Here is an 11381-nt window from a genome sequence, read left to right on the forward strand (position 1 = left end):
GATAGGACAAGAGGTAATGGTTTTAAAATAGAGGGAGGTAGATTCAGATTAGACATTAGGAAAAAAATTGTTTACAATGAGAGTGGTAGAACACTGGCACAGGTTGCCCAGTGAGGTGGTGGATGCCCCATCCCTGGAAACATTCAAGGCCAGGTTGGACGGGGCTCTGAGCAACCTGATCTGGTTGGAGATGTCCCTGTTCCTTGCAGGGTGGTTGGACTAGATGGCCTTTAAAAGTCCCTTCCAACCCTGACTATTCTATTGTTCTAAAACACATGCAGAGCAGGATGAGATTTGTGTTGTTTCTGCAGGAAAGTAGATTATGAGACACCAAGGTACCAGCTCTGGCTGAGGACGTGAGCCTCCAGCCCTGGATGTCGGGGGATAATCCTGGGAAAGTTACAGGAGATGTTCCCTGGGTCTGTATCCCCTGTCCAAGGCAGGGTGATGGGCTAGGTGTTCTCGCCTCATTTGCTTGTGTCTCTGAGTCTTCAATTACTCTATCAAATTCAATCGAAATCAGCAAGTGGATTGAAAAGTTATGAGAGGGAACAACCAGAGAAGACCCAAGGCTATGAACACACACAGCGTGTATCCACAGGAAGCCAGGCTAAAACAAAACGCTGGTGTTTGACAAGTTACTAATGAAATGACTTCTTCAGGAATGTTTGCTGGTTTGCTACAGGGGAAAAACGCTTTCTTTCATTTGTATTGAGTGGCATTCGTCAGAGATTGTCTCCCACTGGTAATTCAGGAGGGGAACCTATGCATAGCTCTGTCTAAAGAAAATTTTCCTTGAAATAATAAATACGATGATTTAAAAAACTCCAGTCCTCTGTTCCTCTGCTTACCCACCAAAGTAACAAATTGCCCAAATTAATGCAAGCAAAATTCACCCATAAGCCCAGAATATGAACCAGGAAATTCCAGTGCTCTTGAAACTTGCAATAATAGAAAGTGGAATTACTGCAAGTGTAAAAGCCAAAGCCCCTGTTGAGGTCCATGTATTCCTTGTTTATGCTACTACAGAGTGTGCCAGACAAATGAGTAGAGTTCGTAAAACCCTTTGGGAATCCCTGAAAACTGAAGTAGGGGAAAAAAAGATTAGCTCCTCACACAGGGGAATCATAAAACTACTGAACATTTCTGTCTTAATTGTGCTTCGTGCTAGAGTATAAGAGGAAGTTATCACAGCTGAGTAAGATGCTAAACTCTCCTAGCAGCAAAATGCCTCCTTTTATGTAATAGCAGGAATAAACCTCTCGCTTCTAAAATATAGTTGGCAAAAAAAAGGCTAATAACTCATAAAGGTTTTACACACAATGAAAAGAAAAAGTCAAAGCCTGGAAAGTTACTATGCATGAAAAATGGTAATCTACAGCAGCAGTTTAATTTGCACTTCTGCAGGTCAGAACTAATATTCCCATTGCATACAGCCATGGTAAAACACATTGTTCCACTGACAACAGAGGAAAACATTGTGTGTTTTCATTTGTTTTATTTCATTTTCTCACTCGTAAAATATGCATTTTGCCACCTGTCAGTGCATTTATCCTCCCCAGTTGGAGGATAGTACACCATACTCGACACAATGTCTGTTCAACAGAACTGAAATACAAATCCTCTGAAAGCAAAGACCACAATCCCTACCTGTAGCTTTAACTCATGGGAAACAGAGCCATATGTTTAGTGTACTTACGGTGAACAATAACGAGGAAAGTTGCTGAGGGGATTTCAAAGCAGGAACACTGCAGAACAGTTAAGTGACTGCAAGTGATTTAGCATGGAGTTCAGTGCAGTATTGAGCTATGTGGAGTTAGGAGTCTCCAGTGGAGTGGTCTACCCGTGAACCTCGTTAGGGTCTCCAGAGAGTGATAGCTTGATTTAGTTCCCTAAACACATCCCACCTGGGATGCTCTAGATATCCCGCCTGGCCCACAGCCACCAGACCAGAAGGGTGGGTCTGCTGTAGGTCCCATATAATATCTGGCAGCCCTGGATAGATATCCCAGGTAATCAAGGGCACCTCAAGCAGTTCTAGAAGCCTATATTTATCTGAACAGCTCTTGCATTGGCTAGGTCTGCACCATGATGCGGGGCAGGTCACCTACGTTGTGTGTAGATGGCTGAATCACTGACAGCCACATTTAGATATCTGCAGTCTGGATCCCAATACCACCCCTGTGGTCTATGCAGGCAGGAAAGGCAGCAGTTGGTTAAGTTTGTGTTTCTTCTGTAGGACCATGCCAGGACGTGGTACTGGAGGCCCTTGTGCAAGGGAGAAATAACCCTCCTCTCTGTGCATCTATATATTTGTATATTCGGGTGATGCATTCAAATATCTGCTTTGTGAGATGAAATCTTGCCTTATGCAATCCCTCCAAGTCCCATAAACCAGGACTCACCCCACTGGCTCCTGATCTCCATTGCCTGCCCACAAGGCTTGGTTCCAGGCTAGAGCCGAGAGGTTTGACGTGGCAGCCTGGGTTTGAGGGATGCTTGTGAGAAAGGTGCTTCAGTGGCAGCCTGCCCTGTGGCTTCTCATAGCCGTGTGTTTCCATGCACAGAGCATTGTCCCATGGCCGGAGAAGGCAGCATCTAGGGCAGACTCTAAGTCCTTTGTAAAGAAAACACCTTCTTCAACAGTGATATTTCCTTCCAAGCCTGTTCCTATTTGAGCAAGAGCCCAAGGAGATTTCCTGGGGACCCCAAAATCTTCCTCTACAGAGAGGAGATGATAGCAGCTCTCCAGGCAGCTGATGCAGTATTGGCATGGCATAGCAAACCAAATATTTTGGGCTTCCTTTGAGTATGTTCGAAAACTCTCTGTATCCCGGGCTTCAGGTGCCAAAAGATACAATTTTGGACCTAGTTGCAGTGGATGAAAACTGAGGTAGAAGGCAACTCGACTGGGAGCTATAGTAAATCTGGCCTTGGCTGATAGCTGAGCAAGCAGACTCACTCATGCAAAAGATCCATTTTTGGTTAAATGCTAGGCCTATCGTTCCTTCTTCTGCTGAAAATCTGTTTCAGAGGTGTACTAGCATTTAGACCCAGTTTTAAATTTTATGGTCCCAAGGGCTTTGTGAGTGAGATGAGACATTATTTGTTTGGGCTTGCTTGAATATCTCGAGTCTCACCAGATGGCACTGCGCTCAAAGGTTGACCCTGGATGGCACAGGAGAGGACAAGGTGTCCAAGCAGGAGGTGCAGAGGAGTTCATATGAAGTGTAGATCCACAAGCAGGTTCCCAGTACCTGGCTGGTAAGCTGCAGCTCCTAGTGCACAACCTTAGCGTGCCCCAAATGAGACTCCACTCAAAAGTGGGAGAAGATGTTGAAACTAAGTCATGTTCCTTTGCATGTGGGGTGGGCTCCAAGTGCATCCAGCACAGCCCTTGGGGAAACACCATGTCCCGTGCATTAAGCACACCAGATGGCAACCCCATTCACATTCTTATATTTTTCATACTAGCTTGTTGGGACAGCATGTCCAGAAGTCCTCCTTGGCTGAAATGAGCAGTAGGACTCATGTAGGTTGGCATGGGAAGAGCAGTGGCTTAGTGCTGTCGAAGTAGGGTCTGCCACAGAGATCTGCTCATGGAAACGCCACATGGAGTTAATGAGTATGGAAAGGCTTGGACAGAAGTCTCTGCACTGTGAACAGTGCTTGCCCTTCTCTTGTAGGTGCTATTGGGAGATCATCTGTCCTGCACCGTGGTGACCAGCTCTCTGTCGTGTGGTCAGCTGGCTACAGCTGTGCTGTAGCTGCCTGGCCACAAAGCTGCATCTGGTGGGTCCATGGCTGTAACCTAAGAAAATTAGGAAATGAGAAGACTGAGCAGGCTGTAATGGGACTGAGCATATATTGTGCTGAGGAGCCACAGTGAAGCTGAAAGACCAGTGCTTGTCTGATGTCGGATGGCTGAGCACTTACCCACCTCTGTGCTGCCCCAGCCCTTTGCGTGGTTCCCCTCTGCAACGACAGTTTGCTCACAGGCTTCATCCAAGTTCTCCCCATGGCATAAAATGAATAACTATCTCAAGAGTGGCAATCCTCAGGAAGAAGAAATAAATCATTTTAAAATTCAGCAGGATCCTTATTTTGTATGGACAAATAAAGAGTGGGAAGAAGGAAAGGAAGAAGGAGCAGAAGAGTTGGGGACATGAAGCAGGGGTGTTGGATATGTTCCTGTTTACACTGTGCTGTTCTACTCTATGTCTGCTTTTGGTTTGCTTTTTGTTTTGTTTTGAGAGTAAGTGCGAGACTGAAATAACTCAGGTGCTCATATATCTTGGTCTCTTCTTATTCACAGGTGGAAAAGAGAAGACCAGCAAAGAATAAGATATTTGACACACATGCTAGTGACTGCAAGAAGCAGTCAAAGCTACTTTCAAGGGATACCAGGTTTTATATTTGAGTAAGGTCCCCAATGGGAAGCCAGCACAGAGAGGTGATTTCAGTGTGCTTCTGCTCTGAGGCAGAACAGAATCAGATTATTCAATATTTTCCGCTAGCCTTTTAAAAGGGTGTGCATGTGAAGCCTGAAGTGTTGATCTGAAGTAAATTTTATGCTCCATACTGTTTCTATGAATTACAGTTGGGGTGACAGGATCCTCAGATCTATAAGACCAGAACTTAGTGCACAGTGAGAATTACCTAAGAATAATTTAAGACTAGAGTTTCCATCACCTGTAGCCAAATTAGCTAGTAAAGTATATTGCAAGATGTACTTAACATCTCTGAGGAGCAGGAAATGTGCACTGAAGACAGAGTGTGACACTTTGGTTGGCCATACTTAGCTCTTTGTATTAGGGAGATGTGAGCAGTAATTGAAATAAAAGGTCTTTGTCCTTTTTGGAGTCGGCTCAGCTCAAACTCTGCCTGACTTTGACCTAAAACATAGGAAAATGATGTGGGTTTTTTTTTTTAACTTACCATTCTTTGTGTTCACCTTTGAGGTGTTACATGGAGCAACCACTTTGGAAGATGTTTACAAGGACAGTCCCTTCTTGTGGGTCACAATCTGCAGCCTGAGGTCAATTTAGCATCATAGACTCATAGAATAGTTTGAGTTGAAAGGGACCTTTAAAGGCCATCTAGTCCAACACTCCTGTGAGGAGTAGGAACATCTCCAACCAGATCAGGTTGCTCAGAATCTCATCCAATCTGGCCTTGAATGTTGCCAGGGATGGGGCATCCACCACCTTTCTGGGCAACCTGTTCCAGTGTTCCGCCACACTCACTGTAAAATTTTTTTTCCTGGTATCTAGTCTGAATCTATCTCCCTCTATTTTAAAACCATTACCCCTTGTCCTATCACAACAGGCCCTGCTGAAGAGTTTCTCCCCATCTTTCCTGTAAGCCCCCTTAGGTACTGGAAGGCTGCTATAAGGTCTCCCTAGAGCCTTCTCTTCTCTAGGCTGAACTCTCTCAGCCTGTCCTTATAGGAGAGGTGCTCCAGCCCTCTTACCATCTTTGTGGCCTCCTCTGGACTCACTCCAACTGGTCCATGTCCTTCTTATGTTGGGGGCTCCAGAGCTGGACACAGTACTGCAGGTGGGATCTCACCAGAGCAGAGCAGAGGAGCAGAATCACCTTCCTTGGTCTGCTGGCCATGCTTCTTTTGATGCATCCCAGGATGTGGTTGGCTTTCTGGGCTGCAAGCGCGCATTGCTGGCTCATGTGGGATAGCATCAAATGCCTCGCACAAGTCCAGGTAGATGTATCAGTTGGTCATCCCTTATTCCTTTGATTCACTATGGGTAGGCACTCCAAGTTCCTTCCACAAAACATATGGCGTATATATCATATATAGGGCTTTACTTAAAGTCAATTAAGATATTTTGTGATTCTGTAACTCCTGCCGTCTCTTTTTCGCTCTAGAAATACCTGCTTCCCAAGTCAAAAGATACCTGAGCACTTGCAGCAACAACAGATGGTCCCTCTTGTGCACGGTAACATTTCTAGGAAGACAGATGCTTCCTTGAATGATTTAGCTCCACATGGGCAGAAATTGAAGCCTTTGGACAGGTGAGGAAATCTGGCCAGGCAGCTACAAACGTTGGTCAGAAAGTGATTGCAGCTATTTTAGTGATAGATGTAGGACCACTGAGGCAGAGCAGTCATCTACCCACTTTGAAGATCCTGCCCATGATATGTGATAGAAATGGCAGTGTCACCAAAGAGCAAAGCCTGTCCTCACTGCACAGAGCCCTTGCTGGGACAGCAGCAAATGATTGAAAACACACACACACACACACATGTGCGCACACACAAATGTCAGTTGCCGTCTAACGGGTGGCGTCTAATGACCCAGGAAAGGCATGGACTCAACTTCCACCTCTACTGAACTCCTGGGCTGGGAATCAGGTTCAAACTGCAGGCACCAAAATGCTCTCTCTTGCTTTCAAGATGTCCCAGCTCCGATTAAAGCAAATGGAGAGCTTCTCAGTACAGCCAGTGGGGTCTGTGGTGGGATTCAAGTCACCATGAAGAAGCCCATGCCTTTGGCCATCTGAATCGCTCTCCAGACACCACTGGCACGTAGACACTGGCACTTTGACACCTACATGCAGTCTGGATCTGAACTGTATCTCCCATCCCATGGCTTTGGATGGGTGTCATGCCAACACACAGTAACGCGTCCTACTGTGGGCTCCTGTTTGTGAAGTGTGGGTGAGCTTCGGAGCAGAGGCTTCCTCTCCTCGCACATCATCTGCCCTCCAGCAAGACTGGGGCCATGATGTGAACTGGGACCTGGACATGCTTCTGCAGTGTGACCCAGGAGAACAGGGGGTGCCAGGTCTCCATAAAGCTTTGGACAAAGCTGCTGGGTGGCTCTTTGTGTCCCACAACCTCTTTGTTTTCTGGGTGTTGCTGCTATGCCAGCAGCTGCCTGTCAACTCCACTCAAGGCAATTCAGAGGTGAAAATGCTCCTTGAAATCCTCATCCATACACAGAATCCATCCAAGTCCCAAGAATGCCTTATGCTTTCCTCCCAAGAAAGGGTGTTGTGGGCATGGGGGCTTTTTACTGATGTGCCAAAGCGCAAAGTTTTATCCATCCAGTCCTTCCCAGGAAGATTGTTACTGGTAGCAGTGATGTTGAAAGCACTTTTGAGTGAACTCTATCTCCACATTTTACCAGGAAATTTGTGTTGAAATAGCAAAGGATGAGGAGCTGAAAGGTGAAAGACTCTCTTTGGCCTCTTTGGCAAAAGAATTCACTTTGTGAGGAGAAGAGAGGCTATTGAAGAAAATCAGAAGAGGAAAAAATAGTATATCCTGCTGCAATTCCATAGATTAATGGCAAGAGCTGGAATGTCAAAAATTTATACCCAAAGGTTTTGCCATGTCACTACTACACATGGTGTTTATTGTGCTGCTTGCTGCACTTGCGTCACCAAAACCTCTTGTCTGGAAAAACAATATTTTCCTTAAAGTTCAGAAAGTTTTTGACTAAACAGTATTCTTTCCACCATCAGTGTTTTCCACCTATAGTGTCAAACAGGGACCTGTAGTGGGACCATACAGTGCATGAAAATATTCTGGAAAGAACAAACAGCCCCTGGACGAAGGGATGAAGCAAACTGAGAGAAGAAGGAAAAACCTTTCCACAACCCAAGGCAATCCATTTGCAAAGAAGGAAATATCTCATCTGGGAAGAAGAATAACAGGACGCTTACCACAATAGCAAGATTTTCTTAATGAACAGGATTGTATCTGAACTATTCCCATATAAAGAAAAATGTTTTCTGAACTTCAGACAAGGAACGTCAGAGCCATCCCACAATATAAAAGTATTTTGGTAGAAGCTGCTTCTAGCTCAAGTACTGTGGCCTTTGAAAGTCTGTAGAAGCCTTGGAATAGGAAAAATCTGGAACAGATTTCCAAGGGTTATCTCCTAGCAATCATGACACTTTTAAACCTTGGTTTCTCCTACAATCCTCTTGAAGCATCTCATTCTTTCTGCCTGTCAGTTGCTAGCTGGGTAGTTGCTTTTATCATTAAACAAGCTGGATTACTGAGATGAATTTGGCTCAAGGTCTCAAGAACAGTGAGATCACTGTGACTCAGTGAACCACTCTACAACCAAACAGAAACTAAACATCCTTCTCTAAATTTTAATACAATTTCAAGAGAAAAAAACAGAGACAACTTATTCTGTTGGCGGAGTGCCTCTTTCACATCCTGCAGTATCAGAAAGTTGCATTTGTAAATGCATAAATGCATTTACAATCTATATAATTAAAACATTGCACAATTTCACAGAGAAGAAGTTCAACTGATGAAAATTTCAAGGACTAGGAACATAAATCCAGGTTAAAATACCCATTATAAAGTCAGACTTGATTTTCAAATCCACTCATCCAGCACTTCTTCCCAATGACTTTAGTAGGAGCAACCCCTTTAAAAGTCAGACTACTCTTCCAAAGCAAGCTTTCCAGGTAGATTTAGGATCACAGATTTACTTTTGAAAACCATCTGGTCTTGGCTGTATCTGTGCTCAGCTTTAGCACCATCACTTGTTTCTGTTCAAATAACACAAGATAGAGTAATACTTGCATTGGGTGTCAAATTTAGACATTCAACTGTAACGACATAATCTAAGCATGTGTCTAACATGTAGTGTAAGTGCTGTTCATGTCTTCCAGTCAGCTTCCCTAAACCAGGACGGGAGCCAGTGAGGGTAATACAGCCCATGGGTGGGTGCTCTTCAGAATCAACCAGCATGAAAATGAAGCAAAGCACCAGTTGTGGCTCATACTCTTCCAGGAGCCCAGTGATTCCTTCCAACCCCACCCAGCATCACTTGACCTTCAATCAGTGGTTTCAAACTTCGTGAAATTACATCACTGTAGTTGACCAATGGGTCGCAGTCACCAGTGGGCATCAGAGAGCCAGCTGTTATAAGGACTCCACTTCTGTAAGTGCTGGATGTCTCTGTAATAGAGTCTTACAAATGCTAAGTTTTCAGTTAACATGACCACAATTACTAGATATCTTTGGGGCTTTATTTTTTTGATAGTAGGAGATGGTAAGAGTGAGAAGAATAACAAGAGTCATAGCCAGTAAAGAGATAACTTTATCAATTTCATGTTACATCTGTCCATCACACCTTACTCTAATAAGAGAACAGATATAAACTGGCATCAGATTTGATAGCCATTAGTTCTGCAATCTTAGAAATGTCTACAGAAGCCAAATGACTATTATTTTTATGACAATTGAAAGAATGTTTGCCGACTTGTGGAACAAAATGATATAATTTAGTGATTTTCTGTGAGATAATAATGATGTTCTAATTGAAAAATGTACTCTGATACAATTATCCTACGTCTTTATAAGCCAGCCTCAGGAGCACAGTAAAAGATCAAATGAGAAGATTTTTACCATACCAATCTCTCAAAGTTTTATTTGTATCACTCAATGCATGTTCAGGAGACAGAAGCCTCATAAAAGCCAGATGGTTTCCTGATTTGGTCTGGCAACCTCCTGGGGCAGGATCCAAAGGAAGCTTTAACCACGTAAATCAGAAACAGACTTAAAGGTGGGACTCACGCATACGCTTGGGTGCCCTGTACCCTTGTATGCGTTGGGATACCTCCCCTGGCTTCCACCTGCAGCTCCCAAAGGACATAGGTCTCCTATGTATTGTCTTCTGCCAGACCATCTGCAGATAGGTTATATTTTCCTGAGCATCTAAAATGGCACCGTGCCCTGGAGCCGTCACACAGGCACGGGGCATTCCCCGTCTTCTCGATCCGCATGCAGAAAAGGTGCATATTGCCATTAGCTGCATCGCATCCTCTGCCCCTGGGGCCCCTGATGGCACAGAGAGGGATAGGCAGGCTCATAATATATTAATAAGCAAAAGCTTTTTATTTATAAGGCAACCTGCTCCCTGCTATGGAGCTGGAGGCACTGTGCAATAAATCATAATAGATCTAATGAAACAGTATAAATAAGTAAGCAGCTTTAATCCTTGCTGTAGAATTATTAGGCAGATTAGTGAACAGAAAATTATATTTTTGTTTTTATTGTTCAAGTTTCTCGTTATTCTGGAAGCTGTACATTTGGTGGGGGGAGTCTGTGAAGGGACAGGAGACACAGCCAAAGGTCGGAGAGATGAGAGTGCCTCAGGCACCGGAGGGGAAAGAACAGAGGCATCTGTGCTACAGATTGGGATCCGCTGAGCAAGGCTGTGGTGGGCAGCACAGTGCCAAAGGCTGGTTTCAGCACAGCCCCTCATCCCTCTCCAAACCAGCAGCACCTGGAGTCACAGTGGGAAATTACTTAGAGAAATCCCAGCCTTGGCCCTGTACTGCACAGGCTGACTTTCAGGTGCCACCACAGCTCGTGTTGGCTGAGTCCTGGGCAGGGATTTCTTTTTCACTCATGACAAACATCTTCACTTGACTTGTGGTATAATGTTGTTTCAAGCCAGCTATGACATAGTTTTGGGTGATGTCATCACTGACACCCATCACTCTCCTCTCTGTTGGGCCACAGAGCAAGAGACAGCCTGGGTCTTTGCCCCCTCCATCACCGACAAGCACATGAACCAGAGCTGCCATTGCCAGCTGATGTCTTACTCTCCCTACTGCACCTCCCATCAGCAGAAGCTCATCAAGCAGCTGCAGGCTGAGAAAGTTGTTTGGGAGGAGATTCAGAGTTTTTGGGAAACAATAAAGAGCTTTCAAGAGAAGATCAAGGGCTTTAAGGAAAAAATCAGAAGTTTCAAAATGGGCATCCAAGCCTTCTGAGAGGAGGAAAAACCAATCTGGGAGGAGGAAGCTGCCTTTTGTGAGGAGGAAAAGGCAATTCAGGAGGAAGTAAAAGCTTTCTGGAGGGTGTATCGTGACTTCTGGAAGGACTGTAATGCTTTTTGGTAGAAGGATAAGGACTTCTGGAAAGAAGATCAGCTCCTCTGGGAGAAAAACAGAGTCCTTCTGGATGAGGACAGAGTTCTGTGGGCAGAAGAAGCAGCTCTGTGGGCAGATGAAACAGCTGTCCTGGAAGACGAGAGAGCGCTCTAGGAAGATGAGGAGGCCCTCCAGGAAGATGAAGAAACCCTCAAGCAGTATGAAATTCTGATCTAGGAGGAGGCCTTTGGTTCCTGAGAGAGTGGATATCTCCAGGGATGCCACTGTCCACAAGGGAAAAGTGTAAATTGTTCTTGTAGGCTCAGAAACACATGGAAAGTCATGTATACTGACGTGGATACTTTATTTAAGCAGTGGTGCGCTACAATCAGTTTTCTGAAATAGCATCTCGAGTTCTAGGAGTAAATCAGAGCAGGGTTTTCTTAATGGTATTTGCTTTGAAGACATTGTGCTTATGTTTTCAGGACATTATTTATTCTTTTGAGGTCCTGC

The 11381-nt window shown here is 44.7% G+C and overlaps 1 protein-coding gene across 1 annotated transcript; it reads left to right on the forward strand.

Moving 5' to 3' along the window:
• The first annotated feature begins 10433 nt into the window (after positions 1–10433).
• Positions 10434–11105, forward strand: CCDC70 (coiled-coil domain containing 70). Its single transcript, XM_086757604.1, is given in 1 exon segment — positions 10434–11105. A coding segment is annotated over 1 exon segment (672 nt).
• The last annotated feature ends 276 nt before the right edge of the window (positions 11106–11381 follow it).

The sequence above is a fragment of the Chlamydotis macqueenii genome, chromosome 1 (genome assembly GCF_036417535.1).
Source record: "Chlamydotis macqueenii isolate bChlMac1 chromosome 1, bChlMac1.mat, whole genome shotgun sequence".
NCBI lineage: Eukaryota > Metazoa > Chordata > Aves > Otidiformes > Otididae > Chlamydotis > Chlamydotis macqueenii.